Below are 22,149 nucleotides of genomic sequence, written 5' to 3' on the forward strand. Positions count from 1 at the left end.
GCTGCAGAACATTGTTCAGGGAGTGTCTGAGGGGGCTGCACGAGAAAAAGAAGAAATTATTCTCTTTACTCCTGATTTGAGTTCACTTCTTTCCATCTCAGTGACTGTTCCCCGTAATGATGGATTCAGCTTCTGGCCTAGAGTCCACTTAGCCACAAGACGACACCCCCTGACATCGAGCAGAGAAAGATCTAATCTGGGCAGGGTGAAAAGGAGCAGCAGCATCATCGCACCCTGACAAATTGAGGAGGATCATGTTTTTTCCCCTCTTGAATTTTTAATTTCTATTCACTCCTTTTCATTTACTGCACCGTAACGGCCTGAAAGAACAACGGAGGTTGAAAAGAGGGCTTCCACTCTCTTGTTATGATTAATATTCAACACCATCATCTGCAGTGGCTCCCCGCATTGCACAAGGGGAAGACGGAGAAGCCCAACAGCCCCTCTGAGAATAAGATTTCATGAGCAAAACTGGGTCACGGTCAAGCGGCTGCTGAGGATATTCTTCCTGCTGATGTGGTTTCATTTGAATGGCAGTGCTGGATTGTTTTAATCGCGCAAGGATGCCAAATTAGAGAGAAAAATAAAGTGGACTTCAATACAAATAATATTTCTGTTCTGTTTGGTTTTGATAAGCTTTCTTATGATTAAAGTCGTCTGCATCGACTGTACTGTCAACTTCCTCAGGAGAAGAGAAGGGGAAAAAAACAAGAATGTCAGATTTGGACAAATATGTACTGTTCTGGGAGCGACATGCACAAGGAAGCATGCCTTTCTTATAAATTCAAAAAACACCAAAGGTATGTGCAGGCAGCCTTCCTGTCTGATGGATTTTAATGTAACTGCCCACCCCAAAGGCTGTAGACTGAGTATGTTCTAGTGTCAGTGATGCCCAACTCTTAGAGTACTCATAGATTATAGTCACATCTGATAAAAAGTCATCATACAAGAGCACTAGTGCCTGTCTGGTTCGTCAGTTCTGTCTGTTGGCACAGAAACCTGCCCCACAGTCAGTTTTTACTGTTGTTCAAGCGATGCAGACATAAAACAAACCAGAGAAAAACAAACAAGACATATTTGTTACAGCTGAGACACAGTTTCAGTCATACAAACAAAAACAACATACACGATGACCATGATAGGGAGAATCTGATAATGTCTTCCATTTCAAAATAACTGCTGGGAGAAATCTGGTAATTCTGGGACAAACGTCTCTGGCTTTTATTCTTGGTGATCTATCTAAACCAGTGGTTCCCAAACAGTTTGGCTTGTGCCCCCTAATGACTTGCCTGGTTCCCACCCAAGATGGGCAAAGACCTGGCCGCTACCTCATTGTCTTACCCTGATATTCTTACCCTATCCCTAAGCAGTCGTCACTCTTCACACCAAAACCTATAACCAACCCAACCAATGGAGGCAACGACTACCAGCCAACCAGAGTCAGGGTAGGGGAGGGGCTTTGCCCACCTTGGGTGGGAAATACAATAAAGCATCTTACAATTTGACACTTAAAACAACAGACCAATCAGAGCATTGTGGCCGGGCCAAAGACTGTTGATGTCATCTTCCAACTCAGCTCGATACCGAGACACATCCGTGAAAAATGGCTACGGAAAAAAAGGAGCATGATTTAGACTGATTGAGCAGTACAGCTCAACAGAATCAGTTGAACAATAGATCTCTTTCATCAATCGATTAAAACCCAATAAAATAAAAGTGAACAAATTTTTTGTCACATTACTTTAATCATCTGGGGAATTCTGAGCTACAAGTTTTTGAACCACATTTAGAATTTTGTCTAGTTAATCCCAGAATGTGCCTCGTATAATTTTGATAAATTACAATCTAACATTTACCTCATAAGTACGACAACACTTCTTCTATTTCTGTAATGCATGATCTGTGTCTAGATCTGTAGCTTTCTTTACATCTAATAGCACCTAGTTTCACAGTGGGTCAACAAGTACAGAGGCCAAACCGCCCCCCAGCCTCACTTATTCTCACTGGAGAGCAGAGACAGGAATAACAGCAGTAGAGACTTGGAAATATAGACTAAATAGACCACAGACACAGAAAAAAACAATAGACAAACAGAAAGCATTGTTTTTGATGTTAGTTCTACATATGTATCATCTTCGATAAAAAGTGAAATGGCGACACTGAACAGCTTTGTAATGCTAACAGGCATAAAGAGAGACTGGATGCATTTCTATTTGATCAACTGTATCTAACAATATCTGAGAAAGAGTGTTTAAATATAGACCGGTTTAAAGCACACTTTCCATTGTTTCTTCGTGGGTCTGGATCACACCATTCAAACTGTATACAGAGGGACATTTGAAGTGAGGAAAGACAACTCGAACAGAAGCAGTGTGTTTCAGCAGGTGTGAAGCTGACAAGGAGGACGACTGGAGTCGAGCTAGACTGGGCTGTGGTCGGGAGAGGCGTGCGTGGCCGTCACCGTCACACATTCAGTGGCCGAGTCCCTGGTCCTCCGAAGGCCCGTGTACAGCCTCTCATCCAGGTTGGCAGTCAGTTTGTCTGTGAGCTCTGCTGTGATGGTTTGTGGGCCGTAGCCTGAGGAGTCGGGCAGCTGAGGGGGTGAGCGCTCATCTGGTGGCTCGGGAGGGAGTCCTGACTTTTTGCTGTTCTCTTGAAGGTCAAGGTGCTCACTCGGTCCTTCACCTTTGTGTAACGTAGATGGATGAAGAGGAGGCGAAGGAGAAGGGGTGTGACCCTCAGTGTCTTTGACAGTGATTCCCTGCTCACTTTCCAAACTCCCATCATCCGTAGTCGTAGGTTCTACCTTCGGAGTGTCAGGAGTGCTGCCAGTGCCATCGCTGGCCTCTTCGTCTGGAGCACTGACGATGCGGGGCAGGGTGCTCTGGTAGCTCGTGTCCAGCGGATAATTTACACTTTGACCCCTACGTAGCGGAGTCCGCAGTCTCTCAAAGGATGACTGGAAGTGTCTGACACCAGGGTCGCTCCACTGTTTGTGCCGCTGCCACTGCTTGCGGAGATGGATTCGGGATCGGTGTTTCCTCTGCGGCGACTCTAGCTGATCAAACTGAGGGTCATGGCGAAGAAACTCGTGGAAGAGAGCGTCCGTCTTCTCATCTATGCTGTAGTCTCGTCGGTGCAGGGTTGGTGGTTGAGATGACAGTGGCGTGGCCTCTCGAGGTGTGAGCATCTGACCGTATGGGAACCAGCTCAGTGGACCAGCACCTGTTTCTATGGAAACTCCGCCAGTGGCACCCAACAACGACTCATCTTCTGGCTCCTCCTCAAAGAGATAAGACTCAAGGCTGTCACCAATAGTACCAGTTCGCCCTGCATTTGTGAAGTGGTGCCTTTTCTCATGGGCTGTCCTGTCCTTAGGGCTGCCACTGACGCTGCTTCCAAACAGTCGCAGGTCTTCTGGACCTCGGGATGGAGCTTCTATTGATGCGTAGCCGCTGTCCATCTGCAGCAGTTTACGAGTCCCTGTTTCTCCGTCACTGGCCCCTCGCTCTGATTCTGTGCTTTCCTGTTTCCTTTTTCTCCCCTCCTTCATACCCAACTTCTCATCCACGTACATCAAAAAGCTCTTGTCATCCTCCACACCTTCTGCCTCGTCCCCTAAATCCTGGGACGGGTTGCTGGGGAGGCCTCCTCTTTCGGTCTCTGTGCGTCCGCCCAGCGAACACACACTGTCAGCATCACTGCAGACAGAGTTCCTGTCGTTGTTGCTGCTCTGATCAGAGGCGGCGTACTGTTCCAGTGTTGCACGAAGGCTCCAGATGTCTCTGTAAAGTGACTGGGGGTCCTGGGGATCTTGGGGGTCCAAGGGGTGTGCACCTTCCCTTCTTTCTAGGCTCAGTGCTTCGTCTTGGGGATCAGGGGATAGGCCAATCACCCCTGGTCCTCCATAGCTGCAGCGGGGCTCCACCATCACCTCTACCTCTACCCTGTAGTGTGCACACAGGGATGGAGAGGGGAGATAAAAAGAAATCGAGAGAAGGGCGGGGACAGACATGCGAAACAAGTGTCAGTGTTAGTGCATTTACATTTGCACATTCATCTGAGAGATGGCTATGTTGATAGTTCACAGAATGATTTTCATGACTGGCAATGGGTGCTGTTGCATGTCTTTAAAACCACCTCAGCTGAATAATGACACCAAGTGTGTTCGGAAATTCTCCCAAATTGCTTGGTTTAACTCGGGACAGCAAATTGAAAGAATGCACACTGGATGTAACATCACTGTAGAGGTATCCGTAACAATAAACTCTGGATAAGTGTGCGGAGGATCAAATTTCTTAGCTCACAGCAGCTTTTATTTATAACAACAAACATCTGCAAGCATATACAGGAAATACTGATTTTGTGTCATCTAATATCCAGAGAGAGAAAATAGTTATGTAAGAGGTTATTTTGGGAGGTTAACTTGATATTCTGCAAAAGCTGGATTATTTTGTGTAATTGCAAAATGAAAAAAATCAACAAAAAGTGCAGTGACCGTTGAACTTAAACAGACATCATGTTATTATCAGACCATGTCAGCAATGGAATGGTTTCTTATGCCAGATATATCCCCTCACTCCCCTGAGATCCAATTCTCAACTTCATTCTAAAAAAGTGCATTCTGGGAATCCCCTTCACTACATCTGGCTCGAATCATAATCTTTTTTTTAAAGAACTCTGTCTTAATGGGATTTCATTACATACAATCAGACTATGGTGAAATAGTATATACAGTTAGTAAGCATGGAATGGTTAAATGTAATTAAATCTCATATCAAAACAAATGCTTAAAAATAATGAAAGGATAGTTTTGTAACAAGATTTCATTTTCTTTCAAATGACTTACAGTTCAATTTACTGACATTTCTCTACAGCTGGCATTGCAAAACAGTCACTTTGATTGTTCTGCAATACAGTGTCACAGAGGGCATGAGGGCACACTATTATTTTTTAAGGCAGACTAAACATTTTCTAGCTCATGTAGAGAAATGAGTGCAAGGCAGCAAAGCAGTGGACAGGATGAATGGCAAGGGAATTAAAGATACCTGCCGAGGGAGGGGGGTGGTGTAGAAGGAGGTGAGAGGAGGCGCGTTGTGGGCTGACTGGGGCAGTAGGTGATGTCCTGGGTGCGGGCGATGTACTGAATGAGGTCTATGTGGTGCGCGTCATTGTCGTCCTGGTCCATGCTCTCACTGGCAGCCCGCTGGCGCTGGAACTGCCTCCTCTTTGGCGAGCCTGGCTCACAAACAACCATGTGGAGAGAGAGAGCTGTGAGTTACACAGGTTGTGCAACAGCAGGCAGAAGTGAAGTGACACTTAATTCAGGATGAAGCTGCCATCAACTGCTGAGGCCTCTGAGGGGGATTTTGTGATCTTTTTTTGTTGTTCCGTTGGTATTATAGAAGTCTTCAGCCTAGGGAAGAGCAGTGGAGAAGTGTGTGTGTGTGTGTGTGTGTGTGTGTGTGTGTGTGTGTGTGTATAGGATGGAGGAGATCTGCAGGGAGGATTCACTCAGGCGCTCAGACTGACTTGGAAAGACCAGTCTTTGCGTCACCAAGCCATCTGTCTTGTATGTGTGCATGTACAAGTGTTTGCAGCCAAGAGGCATCTCACAGTTGGTAGCTGGAGCCCCCTGCATCACCATTGTCTATTTACAATAGGAGAATATTGCCAAAAAATACTAAACACACAAATAAATAGAAAAAAATACAAGAAAGAAAATATCAAAACTTTATTTCCCACAATTATTTTGCTGCATTGGAGGAGATTCTTTCTAACAATAGTTCAACAGAAATAAACTTTGTTACCTCTGGTGTCCAGACTCGAAGCTCTCTGGCTGCTGTCCAGCTTCCATTTCTTGATCTTGAAGTAGGGACTGGCGCCCTCCAAACTAGCATGGCGCCGCAGTTTAGTGAAGAATTGCAGCACGGGCCCCTGACTTCCTGCACCACCAACACCAGCAGGAGGGGCACTGCTGCCCACCGCGGCCCCTTCTCCAACACTGAGACTGCTGCCTCTGCCCCGGGGCCCAGCTCTCATCATTTCAATCTGAGCAGGGACAGAAACATGGTCAGTAAGAAAACCTGCCAAGATTAGTGGTCTGTGTATAATGTTCTCTGACAGTGATGCTCCGCACGGGCTTCCTTGTTTTGCCATCAACCATCACTCTTGTTAGCCCTCCCTCAGGCTCCCTGACCCTCTAATGTCCGTGTGGATGACTCACTGGTTGGCTGGATGGTCTACTGCCGGAGTGACTTGAGAACATTTATAACAAATGATTAACTCCACCAACTTCATGTTGACCTAGATACTCTCGTGCAGTGGTGTCTAGGTCCGTTCTTACAGGTAATTTGTATGCACGCTCACTACTTGTAAAGGATTTGCTCTCCTGTGTTTTTTTTAATGCGTGGCTTACCATCACTAAATCCCCTGTGTTACATTACAAAAGTTCCTCACCTGATTAGTAATTGCCTGATGTGAAATATTGTTTATTTGGCAGTAATGGAGGTTACTTACAGAGCTGGAGATGGGCTCTTTAGTGCTGAGCGCTATAGTGTTCTCGCTGAAGCTGGTGTCCACCACAGAGTTGAGCGCATCTCCAGGGAGGGCACAGCTTGGATTGACACTCAGGCTGGTCAACGCTGTTTGTGGAAGGGGGCACAGCATTGGCTGTAGGAAAGAATACCCTTTTTGAATAATTTTTTTGAGCATGCATATTTTCTGCAAAGCCCGGTAAATAAATCCAGTTGTGCACAAATGCGGAAACCAAATATTGCAGTCCTGCAACTGAGTTGCTACTCTTCCAAAGTATATTTTCACATTTAGGTAATAGCCCATTATCAGTGATTGAACAGCCCCGCCTTAATGGGAAATCAATGTGCGGAGCCTGTTCAAATAAGCAGGCAAAGAGTTCACTGATCGCTGTGTTTTGGTACATTAGGCTGATACATTTTTCTCGCTCTGACTCGAGTGATTGATGTTCTAATTGGCCCTGATCAAGACTAATGATGCATCGGGTCTGAAAGCAGGTCAAGACTGTCACCTGGAAGATGGAAAGTGCTGACTTGGCGACAGGGCGCGTTGTCATGGCGATGGTGTTCTCGACAGAGTCACACTCGTGGATGGTAACTATCTTGAGGGCCGGAGGAGGGATGTGGAGGTGTGTGAGGCGTGCGTTCTTCAGGTGGTGAAAGTCACCCTCGGTCAGAGTGTACCTGGGGTGCAAAACAAAAAGCCCAAAACAAAGCTATCAACATCTGGGCGAGATGACACATAGGTTGCATACACTTGATAGTGAATCCTTACACTAGAGACAAACAGCCATTGGGAAAAATTCCCATCACAGCTACCCAGGCCTCTGCATTCAGCCCGATAGAATAATTCCTTTTGATGAATTTGCAGGCTCAGGGCTTCAACAGAAAAGTAGGGCAGTGAAATAATTAGAAAGGGTGAGAGCTGTTTGTGTCCACATCATACATAATGTATTCTGAATTAATTCTTAGCCCTAAACTAGCATATAAGTGAGATGGACGCAGTCAAATATCAACATTCTTTGATCACATAAAGTCGTGAATCTGGAGTAATGACAGTTGAACTATGTAACTGTGGGCTTCTGCATATGAGTTGACTTTCTGACCTGCGGCCCTTCTCCTGCGCCTTCTTGCCATGATCGAAGAGTGCAGCCTCATTGAAGGAGACACGGCGGCCGGTGGTGCCCGTGGAGAGGAAGCGCTCTGTCTCTTGATCGTGAGAGCTGGCCATTGACAGGCAGTCTGCCTCATCCACCCTGATGGTGATTTCTATCCGGAGAAACAAGGGAGAGAAAAAACAGAAGACATGGTTGTTTAAGTAGATAGCTAGATGAAGGAAGAGCAAGAGGGGATGGCAGAGAAAGATTAAAGTGCACTTTGAGTTAATTTTATGGTTCACTGATAAGAGCTCAGTGCATTCAGAATTTTAAGCAGTGTTAACTCTCTACGGATGTCATTATTAGTCTGTGGTTTGGTTTGTCATGGATGTCTCAACAACATTCATGGTCCCCTGCTGAGAATGAATCCTACTGACCTAGTTGACGTCCTGACTTTTCATCAAGTCGTCACCAGTAGGTGATATAATTCTCTTATCTAGGGTTAGGGTGAAATAACTCAACATCTACGAGATGGTTCAGCTGTACCAAATTTTGTACAGACATTCATTGTTGCCAGATGATAATCCTGCAAACTTTGTCGATCCCTTGACTTTTTTTTTCTACCACACCCATGAAGTTGACACTTATCCCTATATGCTAGAAGCTCTTTTCCCCTCCAGAATTCCCTCCAGTGTACAACAGTGTGGTGGCGGACCATGGTGATCCAGAGCCATATACATTTGAGCTGTTGGAGTAAGAAAAGCACTCATGTCAATGTACATAGCAATGTTTTGCTATCCAAGGACTGTCCTGCAATATCTGCGTCCATTGCTGTCGAGGGTCTGAGGGGAGACAATGCAGTCTCCCAGTGCTTCTACAGCCATCAAAAGCTACTCAGTAGAGTATAAAGCAAAAATCACATTAAGTCCTGTGAATGATGAGTTTCACAGAAGGAGGCGTAGGTAAAATGTTGCCTTTGTTTGTCTGTCTGTCAGCTGGATTACTCAAAAACTACTGATCTGATTTCCATGAAATTGTGTGGAGGGGTGGGGCATGGCCCAAGAATGAACCCATCGAATTTTGGAGGGGATTTGGATAAACAGGCAGATCCAGGATTTTTTTTCCCCCACTTACTTTAACATGGCAACAAGTGTTAGCCTTATTTAAGGTATGAAATCTCCCTCCCTTTCAGTTCTGAGATAAATTTCATGACATTCAAGTTCCAAATGGTTCATTTCATTCAGCATTGGCCCTGAAATGTCAGGATGATTTAAAACCATAGATGACGTGTTGTGTTATTTTCAAACCTTGAAACGCAAACCTTTATAACTTAAAAAATGTAAATCATAAAACATATCGATACCTGCGTTGATACGTTTCATCACGGTAGTACAAATTAGCAAAAGCTGTCATGATAAAACGCTAAACTTAGGTGGTGAATATGGTAAACATTAAACCTGCTTGACATCTTCACCATGTAAGCATTGTCATTGTGAGCATGGTAGCATGCTACCATGTGCGGTAAGCTGATGTGAGCATGCCACCATGCTCCAATTGCTTCTATATATGAGTAAATTGTTGCCTCGAAGAGCCTCTAGCATGGCTGTAGACTCAGTCTTGTCACATTTGGTAAATGCTGACAATCCAGGTGATCTTCTATCAAATATATTTTAGGGTATACTATAGCAAGAGCAGAGTTGTGTTAAAAGTGGGGGTAGCCCTGGTGACCCAGCGGCTCAGGGCATTGACCATGGATCACAATGTTTCTAGTTCAACAGACCTTAATTGCAAATCACTCCCTATCTTTTTATACGAATATCTTATAATTATTTAACTGTCAAAATGTTACAAAAGACATGAAATAACCATGCACTACAGTGTCAAAATCTGTCTGAATTCAACCCACATCTGCTGGACTATAAAACAGTCTATATAACTGGAGTCAAACATTCGATGTAATGAAACCTGTCTGAAGTAAGTATGATAATATGGCAACTAACTGCTGACTCCAAAACTTAAAAGAAAAAGCCTCACAAAAGCAGTTGGGTCTAAAACTGATTTAATAGAGAATTTTCACTGGAGACAGAGTGCATTCTCTGGTCCCAAAATGTCAAATGTGTTCCAGGAACGGCTCTGTTACTTAAACTAATTGGGTCGAGATCACAATATTTTAATGGAATGGACATTACACATTTGTGCTGATGCTGTAAAAATATCCCTGCTTCCATCAATCCAATCCCTCCATCTCCAAGCCTCCATCACTTCTCTCTCTCGGTCACTCCTCTTTATCTGTTCCTCTTTCCCTAGATCTCGTTCCCTGTGTCCATTTTTTCTCTTACCATGGGTGGGCTGCGACTCCTCCATGTAGGTGGTGTTGTTTTTTTCAGGGTCATCGCTGGCCCTGGGGCAAGAAGAAACATTCAGATCAATGCGGTGACATGATTACAGCCGAAGTCTGTCTTTTATCTACCGGATCCCGCTGATGTGGGCAGCAGTGCAGGCAACCACGGAGATCAGCTGCACTACCATCTGACCTTTCTGTGTGGCTGGAGTTTACATACAATGAATGTTTTCTATGCTGTTTGTCTAAATAGCTGCCTGCTTGTAAAGGGCCAACGGACCCCTTGAACTGATAAAACGTGGTGCTTTATTAAATTGCATGATTCCACTCATCTTTAAGGGCATATAGAAATATTTCAATCAAGGTCATTTATTATTCTTAACTGCTGTTGACCCTCCATAGTCCTTCTTAAATCCCATGTACAGGATTTACTTGATGAGGCAGAAAAAGGAGCTTGAAAGCTCTTTCCAGGCATCCATCTGATTTCTTTGTGCAGATATATGAGGGTTTTGTGTGTGTGTGTTTGTGTGTGTGGTTGGGTGTGTGTGTGTGTGTGTGTGTGAAGTGCATCCACCCAGATCTGTGCTTTCTCTGGCTTTCATTTCCTCTGTGGCTCCCGCTATTCCATACCTTATATGTGAATTCGTGTGTGTGTGTGTGTGTGTGTGTGTGTGTGTGTGTGTGTGTGTGTGTGTGTGTGTGTGTGTGTGTGTTCGCCATGTGCACACAGGGCTGGGTTGAGAAGCGAGATTAATCACTGCCGATGGCTGCTATGAAATCTCATTACACTCATCATTTGTACCAGTCTAGTGATTCTCCTCCTGTTCTCCGCCGGGCGAGCCTCGCCTTTTCACAGCTCAGCCTCTGCGCTCTCTGTTTATCTGTATCTAGCCAGTGCGCTCTCATACAATTAAGTGTATGTGCCGCTGATGCCCGCTGCTGTAGAGAGGGACGAAGCAACTCAAGGGTAGCCGTGTTATTGCTGAATGAACACAGGTGAATCACAAATAAAGGAGCATGAATATTGAATGTGCTTCCACCAAGGTGTTTTTAACAACAGCCCCACAGGGAGTTCTGACACTCACACAGCAGATCATTTTAATGAGTGAATACACTGTGTTGTGCCGCTTTAACATGCACACGAGTAGGGTTACATAATTATTGCTATACAGCTTCCTTTCTTTCATTTGTTTAATGGATCGCTGTATTATGCGGCAGTGGAATCGTACCAAAGATGGGCTTGGGATTCACTTGGCAGGAGTAAACATTTCCAATTGCAGCGAGCCTTATCTATTATGTAAGTGTACACATACAATATCAGTACAGGTCTGTTCAAATAGCAGTTGCATGTGAGCTCAGCTCAGGAAGATTAGTCTGTCTGTGAAATGTAATTGTTCATTCACCTCATAGAGGCAAATGAACACCTATTTGGCACAGTGCAAAAAACTGAACAGGTCACTTCTTATTGAACCTAATATCATTCACTAATATAAGTCCTAACTGTTTGCCCCGTATAGTGTTTTGGAGTTCATGTATTGCTGGACTCGTTATAAATCTCAATGGACGAGGGGGTCAGGTTGAACTGCTAAATGTACAGTTAAATACAAAGACTTTTTGTATCACACCTGTCACAGCATTGCCCTCCACGACAGCAGCGACGGCAGGTGATGAGGAGGACCGAGATGAAGATCAGCGTTCCTACCAGGAAGATGGAGAGGATCACCAGGGCGAGCACATAGCCATCTTGTTGCTCCTTTGCCTTAAATGGGATCTCCTGAGGTAAAAAAGACGGCATAATAAATAGACTGTTCATTGGTTGAGAGAGTGAGCGAGAACAAACCTTCCCAGCCAAATCAAGCATTGAAATCACTCACTGGTGGTAGGGGCGATGCCTACCCTGCTTGTGCATTGTACCCCAGTATAATCAAGCAATGGCGCAAAACAGATCCCCTATGTTATTATAAGAATTGTTGAAAGTTTTTGGATCATTACGAAACTGAGACATTAGATTATGGTGGGTCGCCACAGTCTAGGTAATACAAAAAACTGCAGCAGGTCAGATTAACACCGGCCCTGCTCTGTGTGTCACCTTACTCATAGACTAGATTTGCAGCTGTTTTACCTTCAAGTAACAACATGCATCTTAAAAGATTGATTTGGCCCCAGCGGTTGCTTGGCCTGCCAAAAAATGGATCTATAAGTGCAACAGTGTAATTAATCAATAAGTGCCAGAGCTATTAACATGTCTACAGTGTACCTTAAGCTATGGGAAAGCTTTCACTGGGAGGACTGAGGCTGAATAAATTAAACACACACAGAGTCTCTATAGTACCTTAGTTCCATTGCTACAGATTATACTTCTCAGTTTTATAAAGATAAACATTTTTTCACAAGAAAAGTGCTGGACGTCTTAAAATAGTCAAGGTGACAGACTTTGGATATCAGAATGATGATCTTGCAGGTGGAGTGTTATGTTGACCCCTATGAGGGAGAGCGCACAGCAAGTGTTAATGGGTGCCAGACTCTGATGTCACACTGTAATTTCTCTGCGAGGGGAAATTAAAGCTTAGATTAGATCAGAGATTTAATTATTTCAGGTCCAGGTCAGGATGTTCTCTATTAGCCAGTCAATCGGTCAGAAGAGTGCATGAGGCAAAGTGTGGTTCTGGTGATGAGCTGCACACACACACACACACACACACACACACACACACACACACACACACACACACACACACACACACACACACACACACACACACACACACACACACACACACACACACACACACACACACACACACACACACACACACACACACACACACACACACACACACACAGGAAGTTTGGGAATAACTGAGTGGTGAAAGGCAGACTTACTGTGGAGTTTTCTGGTAGGATGTTCCAGACGGTAGACTCATTGCTCATGGTCCAGGCCAACTAGAGAGTCCCCCTGAGAAATAACACATGCACGCACACAGAAACACAGAGAGGAAATGAATGTTACTGGAACTGTTCATCAAATCAAAGAGTCAGCCATCACAGAGGCTGCAGTTTATCATTGTTACCGAATCCAGACAGACACTGCATGTACACGTCAAAGCAAAACTTCTCTGAATGCGTAAAATAACGATTGTCAGTGCAGAGTGACATCTGCTAACAAAGCAAATTAACATGTAGATCACTCGGTGTGATGTGGTGGAAAATACACATTGCAGCAGAAAAAACAACGGGAGGACTGCAAGAAGAAGCAGAAACCTAGAGTACGTGTGCACAGGGTGTGCTGGTACGCATGTGCTGAATCCCACAGAGGATGCAAATGTTAGTGTCTTGCCTGTAAATCATCACCCATAATTCCTTATCAGCCCAAATACTCTGTCGTCCTCCCACACATGCACGCACACTCACACACACACACACACGCACACACACATGCAAACACACATGCAAACATAGAGAAACACCAGCTCTTACTAAGCACTGGCTCCAGTGGCTGAGTTATCCATTGGCTGCTGTGATGCTTTCATTCTTACAGATCATAGACAATAACACTGCTGCTGCTGCTGCTGCTGCTGCTGCACCAAACGCCTACACACAAACACACACACACACACACACACACACTGGATAGATCTACTCACCCAGCAAGGGAGAAGCAACATGCCAGCAGCTCTCAGCACTGCTTGCTCGCCTGCCAGTCACTGCAGCACTCAACTTCAGCACCACAACCTGTAAGCTATCCCTGAGCTCTTTGCTGCCAAAATCCCTGCTGCTACTGTCCGAGCATGAGAAACTGTCAGGCTGTGACCAGCAAAGCTTCCCTTCGCAGCACTCTACACCACATCCTGCTTTCTACCAGCCCAGCGTAGTCTTACCCTGATGGAGGGCAGTGCGCAGCAGCAAGCTCTGGATGTGTGTGTGTCAGGCTGTGGCTCGGGAGTCTCCTCCTCAGCTCCCTTGCTGCATCCTCAGCGCCTCAGCCCACCCAGCCCCCCAAGTGTTCCCCCGTCAGGCCCGGCCCACTGGCCTCGGAGCAACAGGACGGCAGTGCTGCATGGCTGATGACAAACGACAGATACAGCGGGATGGTTGTTTTAATTTTTTCAGTTGTTTGTGTGGATAACTTAAACATTACATAATTGTCTGCTGCGTTCAACACATGCACATCAAAGACGGGTCTTCCCCTTTGCAGCCTTTTTCAGAAGCTGCTGTATTTCTCCACCTGGCAGGGCACAAAAACATCACTATACAAACAATCCTCACACATTCACAAAGCTTAATATGCTCCATTGTATTCATTCCTTATATGAAAAAGCACTCTGATTGAAATGACAGGCGGCCTTATAACACACAGCTGTCTCTGTTAAGCCTAAAGAAATAATAGGAAAATAATTTTTAAATAAAATAAACATCTATTTAGTTAAAACGCTTGCTTACGTCTGTGGTTTCACAACCCCTGATTATTGCTGTATTGATCAGTTGGCTGAGCAGATGGTAAGACACGGGAGTCCCAGTAAAGCCATATCCCGTCATGCTCGACAACAAACAAAAAAAAATCGTTACATACCAGCTGGCCCACTGGTATCATACACAGTGTATTCTTTTTGATTCGAGTCGCCTTTTACACTAAGTCCCATCCGATCATTTCCTCTGTCGCTGCCGATAACAAAACACACGAGTGGCGGTTTATAGAGTAGCTCGTAATAACTTGTTTTTATATTGAGAAACGGTTGTGCAAAAGAAAGCACCACACGATTGTTTTCTGTTTTGTTTTTTTCTCTCCTCCGGAGCAAAACGAGGAGCATCGGCTCTGCCGGTGGCAGCTGTTTCCTTATGGAGCTGATAGAAAAAAAGACATTTTAAAATCACATCGTGATGAAATGATTGTAAACTCGAAAAAAACTGAATGAAAAGCGGCTTTTAAACGCACCACCACAGCGACGGTAAGAGAGTGCACCATCCTGATATCACACAGGCGATCACGATGTTCATCAGTCCGGGGAGAGGAGGGGAGCCCACGATTTGAATTGACTGCACGCACGCGCACGCACGCGCGCACACACACACACACGCAGAGAACAATCAGGCGTGGAGCGGAGGAAGCACTCACCTACTCAACCAGCCCGGTCCGTGCATTGGGGGTGCGAGGGGCGAGAAGAGCCAGTGACAGGAAAACTCTCCTCCTGGTCCACTTTAGTGTGGATTTTATAAGCTAAAACTATTTATGAATGAAACCCACCGCTTAGGACACGCCCACCACCCAGTCAGTGGCGCACCACGTGACGCCAACGAGAGCGGGGGAGAGAGCTGAGTGACTGAAGGGGGTTTCTCGAAAAAAAAAAAAAGATCCAGATGCAGGGTCAGTGCTCACATCTGGACTCAGACGGTGTCACTGACTGCTATGTCCACTAAGCATAACACATATTTATTTCCTAATGCATTGCAGCAACTGCAAGTCTTTCTCTTCAGGCCCTTTTTATATTCGTCTATTCTATGGGATATTGTATTGGCTATACACGGTCAGTCTCTTCTAGGTGTGGTGGGAATGGTAAAGCAGTGCAGGTCTGTTGGACTGTCTATAGTTGAGGTTTACACAGCGCCTTCAAATGTGGAGTACCAAAAGACCAGACTGGTGAGTCCCAATCGTCCCCATCCGCAATGGCATAACAATTGACCCATGCTTTTTGCGCCATCTAGTGGCGATGTATGCTCAGTGGCTTCGTTTTTTAAGAGACAGCAAATGTGTGTGGAATTAGCGTTTTAGTTTTTATGGCTTATTCTCTTCCGTAAAACATTTAACCCCCCCCCAAAAAAAAAAAAAATTAAAAAAAAGTGGTTACAAAAATGAATTTTGACACAGTTTCATACGAGCTTGTGTGCTCGAGATAAAAAATATTTTCTATATATATATACATATATGATCTGTGGCGACTTCAGGGGATCCCTAGTTCAGCTACTACAAAATTATAATACTTACTTGTGTTTTTTTCGCGTCTCTTGTGCTCAAAAGACTACACTACCCTGCATCCTCTGCGTCACCGCAAAGGCTTGTGGGTAGGTTACCAACGTCCTTGTCCTGCCGATCGCACACCGACCGCCTTCACGCAAGGGGCTTGGAGCATCTCTGTCATTCACTCGCACTTGAATCGAACACGTCCTCACAGACACGATGGCAGCGAGGTTTCTCCGCCGCGCTCTCCCCGCGCTGAGGCAAGCGCGCTCCTACGCCGAGGCCGCCTACGGTGCGCCGCAGATGTCCTTCACGTTCGCCTCCCCGACACAGGTAGCTAGCTGACGGCAACGTCGCCGGCGAGGCTTCTCGGGCCCTGGTCAGCTATTCGGCTAACTTCAACTTCAACTTCAGTGTTGAACGCACCGTCACACTTTGCGGACAACTCTCCCCCGCCGCGGTCATTTCGCAGTTGTGTACTAACTCGTGTTGTAGTCGACGCACTCGTGCGTGTTTCGACGTGGGCAGAGTTCGCCGTGTCGGCAAAGGGGAGTTAGCTTAGCCAGCTAACGACAGCTAGCCTAGCTGTCATTCATTGTCTTTGACCAGCAGTGTGTCGGTGTTCTTCACGGACACTGCACCACGTCGAACACTGCTCCCCTCGTTGTCCCCCCAGTTCACCACGATGTAAATATGTTCACACTTGTTTTCAAAATGTTTGCGAAACCGTCACCGAGCGAGCGTGTCGGGCGAGGAGCTGTCTAACCTTGACGCGATCGGTGTCAGCAATCGCTCAGTAAACCCCAGTCCATTGGCTGAATGTCATCGACACCTCTCTGTGGTGGAGTTTATTCAACCAATCACCGTTTGCTAAAGTCCACCTCTTTGCAGGACTGTTCATAAATGAACTGGTGTGTGTGTCTCTGTGTGTGTGTGTGTGTGTGTGTGTGTGTGTGTGTGTGTGTGTGTGTGTCTCTCTCTCTGACTCCTCTCTCCCTCCAGGTGTATTTTAAAGAGGCCAGTGTGAAACAGGTGGACGTGCCCACACTCACCGGGGCGTTCGGTATCCTCCCTGCCCACGTGCCCACCCTGCAGGTGCTCAGGCCCGGCGTCGTCACGGTCCTCAATGACGACGGCTCCTCGGTCAAATACTTTGGTGAGACTTTGGTTCACACAAAGGAGTGGATGACTGTTGTGCAGGCCGTCTCTATAGGGCCTTGATGTTATGGTCCTGCTGGTCTGTTTAACAATGGAATTCCAAGTAGGGCTGCAACTAACGATTATTTTTCATAATTGATGAATCTGTCGATTATTTTTTCGATGTTGTTTGGTGATGATGTTTTTTGTGCCAACACCAAAGATATTTAGTTTACTGTCATAGAGGAGCAAAGAAACAAGAAAATATTCACATTGAAGAAGCTGAAATCAGAGAATTTATACTTTTTTCTTCTTCATAAAAAACACTTGAAGCGATTAATCGATTATGAAAATAGTTGGCGATAAATTATAGTAATCGATTACTTATCGATTAATTGTTGCAGCTCTAATTCCAAGTGTATTGCAATCACCATGCAATTGACGACTGGCCTCTGCATGTAGGCAAATGAAAGGTTGTATTAATTTGTGATGTATGGTGAAGTCGGAAAATATTTAGACTAACATGCTAAAATCATTAAAATTATTATTTTTTTTAACTCATCAGTCTCCACTCAGACATTTTCGTAGATTTGTCATAAAGGAACATGTCACATTGACACAGGTGATTTACACTTGTAGTGAAGTGTACAACCAAGAGTTGATTCTTGGAATATTACTCAAATCTGGGTCACACCAAGACTTTCTATGTTCAGAGTTCTGTATCTCTGTCTTTCCTCCTCTCCTCCTTATCCTGTCCCTCCCTGAGCTCTATCCTCCACCTCTAACCCACGTTATTTCTTTAGTCTATGGAGGTAAACAAACACATGAAAAAAGACATCACATGTGTCTTGCGTTAAGCTATAGCTTGAAAAAAAGTCCGTATCCGCTCCATTAAGCCTCTCTTAATGCCTCTGCTGTCCGCCTGTATTGGACACTGTTTTTCTTTTTCTAAATTCTGTATGTCGTTGATTTTCTCTTGAAAATATTATGGTAGATCCCCTCAATATAAAGCTTTAAATACCACAGGTGTCATATTTCAGCTTCTTGAATGTGAAAATGCACTGTGAAACAGAAGCTATAGTGTGAGAGTGATGCAGGACTGTCTGTAATAACACACAGTATTGATTTTAAAATGTTGAAGATGGCTTTGTGTTTGGATGTTTACTCTGGTTGTGTGTGTACGCAGTGAGCAGCGGGTCGGTAACAGTCAACGCTGATTCTACAGTGCAACTGCTAGCGGAGGAGGCAGTTCCCTTGGACCAGCTCGACGTTGCAGTAAGTATAATAACCTCCTGGTGTCACTCACCATTTTGAAGCAAAGCTGCATTTGCAGTAATATTGGCCTGTATGAGTGTGTATACAATGTGATAATAAGAACTTTAACAGATTTTTTAAGGAACAGTTTATGTCAACATAATTAACATTTTTTTTAACTCAATCACAATTTTGCAAATCAAGATTGTTTCATTGGTGTAATGAAATTCTTGCCTTTTTTTCCAACATTAGCCAAATCAGATGTTCCTGTTTGCCTTTCTCAATCTTTAAACACATTTTCAACATTTATCAACAGAAGATATATGTATTGTAACTGCTCTTATAAAATTACATTTAGTGTGATAGATTTTATCCATATCATTGTCGACCTTTCTGCACTACTAGATGAGTATGTTTTTAAGTTGCCTACTTTTATCCACACAAATGTTTAGTTTGAAGTTTTATATATTCTTGAAATTCCATGAAAATATTTGTATGGATTTTTAAAGACAATAGTGAGACTAGCAATTTTCCGCTTGGACTGAAAGGAACTGTAATATGAATGTCATCCATTTACAACAGAGTGGATGAAATCATGCTTCCTTTAAATGGTTAAATGTTTCATTTTAAATAAGTACCGAAAAGTTGGGCATGGACCCTACAACACAACCCCCGGTAAAATATGATGCAGCTCACAATTTAACAACACTATTTTTGACACAGTCCCAAGATACATTGATCAAAAGCTTCACAAATGAGGTTGTTAAAACTTTCTGGTAATTGACCAGATCATGTAATCTCCTGCAGGTTATCCTGTAATTGCATCAACAAAGTCTGTATATGCTTTAATGATTTAGCCAGCTAATGATGGCGTTTAACTTTGTAGTGTCAACTGTGTAATGGTTCTGAATGATCTTACAGCACATTTTTTTGTGAGGTATAAGTGTTAGAGGTCAGTATTTGTGGCATCTAATTACCTCCTCTGAACATGCCTTTGAATTTGAGGACTAAGATTATTACGATACATGGGATGCTGCTGATGAAAAAAATCTTTACAAGATTTAGAATTTACGGAAACATTTAAATAAATGTTAAAGTTGCGTAATAACAGTTTCAATGATCTGTATGGGTTCTTGTTTGTTTCAACAGAATGTGTCATGTTTTACTGATTAAATTGCACATGACTTTCTTTAGCATTTAATTTCCTTTGATCCTTCACATTGAAATTACAGCTCTTAAACTCATGTTCAATCAATAGCTTGTTGATGTTGTCATCTGTTATTTTTTAAAAACCATCTCTGAATCGGTCTTGCAGATCTTCATTTTCCTTCCTAGTTTCACTCAGACATTCTCTTTGCACCTGAGGTGTCCTTGTCCTTGAATGTTTGAAATCCTGAGCAGCTCTGTTGTATGAAGTTTTCACTTCACTTGGGGAGGCGGGCAACAAAGATGAATTTCTCCTTTATCATTATGATGACGTCCGTGTATCAAGTTTCAACGCTGATTTTGCAACAGTTAGCTTCAGTATGTTCCCTTCAATGTACATGTGAAGTACATTTTTTGTCACAAACTTTACAGAATGGAAAACAAAAAAAAGGTTTGCATGTCGGTCTGAGTAGCACAGCTCAGATTCTTCCATCATTTTGTTGTTCTTCTGAAATTAAACCTGTTCTTACTTTTGGAGCATGTCAAATTATTGGAGTCGTCGTCTTTTACCCTTAACTCTTAAACATCTTGCCTGGATGACTCGATATTCAAGAAATTGATAACTGCAAGATGTCAGTCTAGCGCGAATGAGTCAATTCCATATGGATCTTTTATGTTTTAATGAGATTTGCGTGACAGGTGTCCATATCCAATTTGTTGAGTCGTGCATAATTACTGATTGTTCTCCCTGGTTTGTCTCCCAGCAGGGACGTGGTCTTTGACAGCAGAGACTGTTCTTTGAACCCACACTAGATTTCTTCCCCCCGCATTTTGATCTGCTGTGCCGATGAGCACCTTCCAGCTGATAATTAGCCGTCTGATCAGAGTTGCAGTCGAGTCCTTGTTTAAATGTCAGTCTTGTTAATGCTGGGCTGCATTATTATGCACTTGCCGCGGAGGTGTCTGTCTTTGACCTTGGGCGTTTTCAGTGTCACTGTCAAGTTGACTTCTTAACGGTAAATTAGTTTTTCTTTTTTCCTTTTCTCGTCATCTTCCACTCTGCGGTAACAATGCACATGGGCCCACGCTGTTAATAAGGAGAGAAAGGTCAGTCACTGTTGAGTTATAGCAGATGTGTCAAATCCCTACTGGGAGACCTTTAACTTCCAGCTATGTTTGGCATTTCTCATTTCTAATCGCTGCTGTGACAAATGGAGCTTTCAGAGCAAAGAGGCAGAGAGGGTTTTCTCTGTCTGTCTCTCTCCCTGCTTTTGAGTCGTTGGTGTTCAGCCTTGCTCTTGTGACTTTTACATTTCAGTTATCCTCGGAAAGTTTTGTGGTGATTGGAGTTGATTCAGTTACTACTTGGACGGTGTGAGGTCAAGTGATTCTGCCTGTTTACAGACTTCATCAAATCTCATGTTTCTCAGGGCCTCAGCATCGATACTTGAGCAGTACTGGAAACATTTAACATAATTAAAATGTGACCCACAGCATAGGCGCTTAGAATGTTTCTAATACATGAAAACAAAATCTAAATTGTGGGCTTTATCAGTCGCGGCCTTGTACTGTTTGTTCTTGTTATATTTTCTATTTTCTGTCTTTTTTCCTTAGGCTGCCAAGGCCAACCTCGAGAAGGCCCAGTCTGAAATGGCTGCCGCATCCGACGAGGCAGCGAGGGCAGAAGTTCAGATCAGCATAGATGCCAATGAGGCCATCGTCAAGGCTCTGGAGTAGACCTGTGGTACGACACCTCAGCTTCTGCACCATGATCAGATTATTAGTCCTTTTCACTCAGTAATGTTGACAAGAAACTAGTTGTCTCTTAGTTACAGTGTTACGTTTGTAGAAAACTCAGTCATGTCTTTTTTCGTTCCCCTCTAGGTAATCGTTTCTGTTTCTTTCATGGAAATCAGTGGTCCATCTGTGTTTCCAGCTCAGTCACGTTAGTGTCCGGAAGATTCCATGCTTGCTTTGTACAGTGGATGAAATTTAAAAAAATAAATTTATTTGGAATTACCTGATGGTGAAGTTTTTGATATTTTCTTTGAATCTGCTCCTGTGCAGCTGGGATTCAGTGTAATCCAAATGACTCTAATAGATGTTATCATTTAGCTGCAATGAAGGAATTCAGCTTGACAGCTGAAAGCACTCACATGTAAATTCACTAATGCTCTTACCATTTTCCATGTTGTGTGGAAAAGGCAGCACAAATATCAACAAACTTCCAAGTCTGTGACAACTTTCAAATCAGTCCGTGTGTTGTGTGTTTCTGCCACTTGGGGGCAGCATGTATCAGCTATACTTGCACCAGAGCATTTCAGACATTCAGATTTTTATATGACTTGAAACCACAGTTTTAGGGAAGCAATTGCAACAATATTTGTCATATATCCTCTGCAGGATGTGATTTCCTTCTTACAAAAGAAAGATCCTCTTCTTGAATTACTGAGCCGTGTCTCCCCTCCAGTAGCCGGTCAAAGCTTAGTCACTTTTACTGTTAACAGGGTTGGAGGTGTCTGGAACCTTCAGTCACTGCCTTGATCTTGTGTTGGCAGTGCTTGTTTGTTATGAGTGATGACCTCAAGCTTGTGCTCCCAAGCCAGGAAAAGCCCTCCACAGCCATCCTGTGGAAAAAGTGGGCCTTTCTCTGGTTTCATAACCACGGGCTTCAGCTCGGTACTCGCT

General features: G+C 44.0%; 2 protein-coding genes across 9 annotated transcripts; one reads left to right on the plus strand and one right to left on the minus strand.

Annotated features, from left to right (window-relative positions):
- Positions 1–294: 294 nt before the first annotated feature.
- Positions 295–16,091, minus strand: cbarpb (CACN subunit beta associated regulatory protein b). 8 transcript variants are annotated; one of them, XM_035647814.2, is made up of 11 exons: positions 15,952–16,088; positions 13,850–14,032; positions 12,855–12,927; positions 11,597–11,745; positions 9,970–10,031; positions 7,640–7,802; positions 7,046–7,217; positions 6,520–6,672; positions 5,811–6,051; positions 5,049–5,238; positions 295–3,947 (listed from the first exon to the last, which is right to left on the minus strand). In XM_035647814.2, exons 3-11 carry the CDS (start codon positions 12,900–12,902, stop codon positions 2,420–2,422), a joined length of 2,706 nt encoding a protein of 901 aa, XP_035503707.2. In that variant the 5' UTR covers positions 12,903–12,927; positions 13,850–14,032; positions 15,952–16,088; the 3' UTR covers positions 295–2,419. The 8 variants fall into 8 exon arrangements, with proteins under 8 accessions (XP_035503707.2, XP_035503704.2, XP_035503706.2 ...); XM_035647811.2 differs by lacking the exon at positions 15,952–16,088 and adding an exon at positions 15,085–15,272; XM_035647813.2 differs by lacking the exon at positions 15,952–16,088 and adding an exon at positions 14,412–14,697.
- A 32-nt stretch (positions 16,092–16,123) lies between these two features.
- Positions 16,124–21,480, plus strand: atp5f1d (ATP synthase F1 subunit delta). The gene is made up of 5 exons (XM_035647821.2): positions 16,124–16,257; positions 16,927–17,080; positions 18,248–18,336; positions 21,076–21,205; positions 21,346–21,480. Exons 1-4 carry the CDS (start codon positions 16,144–16,146, stop codon positions 21,196–21,198), a joined length of 480 nt encoding a protein of 159 aa, XP_035503714.1. The 5' UTR covers positions 16,124–16,143; the 3' UTR covers positions 21,199–21,205; positions 21,346–21,480.
- The last annotated feature ends 669 nt before the right edge of the window (positions 21,481–22,149 follow it).

Source organism: Scophthalmus maximus, chromosome 13 (genome assembly GCF_022379125.1).
Source record: "Scophthalmus maximus strain ysfricsl-2021 chromosome 13, ASM2237912v1, whole genome shotgun sequence".
NCBI classification, from domain to species: Eukaryota; Metazoa; Chordata; class Actinopteri; order Pleuronectiformes; family Scophthalmidae; genus Scophthalmus; species Scophthalmus maximus.

Bases quoted from the DNA above. Each gene is read 5' to 3' on its own strand.
- cbarpb (XM_035647817.2), bottom strand. From the start codon at position 12,902: ATGAGCAATGAGTCTACCGTCTGGAACATCCTACCAGAAAACTCCACA. The intron at 7,803-9,969 runs GTAAGAGAAAAA...TTCTCCGGATAG, and splicing joins GGAGTCGCAGCCCACCCATG to AAATCACCATCAGGGTGGAT. The intron at 7,218-7,639 runs GTCAGAAAGTCA...TTTGCACCCCAG, and splicing joins GCGCAGGAGAAGGGCCGCAG to GTACACTCTGACCGAGGGTG.
- atp5f1d (XM_035647821.2), top strand. From the start codon at position 16,144: ATGGCAGCGAGGTTTCTCCGCCGCGCTCTCCCCGCGCTGAGGCAAGCG. The intron at 16,258-16,926 runs GTAGCTAGCTGA...CTCTCCCTCCAG, and splicing joins CGTTCGCCTCCCCGACACAG to GTGTATTTTAAAGAGGCCAG. The intron at 18,337-21,075 runs GTAAGTATAATA...TTTTTTCCTTAG, and splicing joins TGGACCAGCTCGACGTTGCA to GCTGCCAAGGCCAACCTCGA.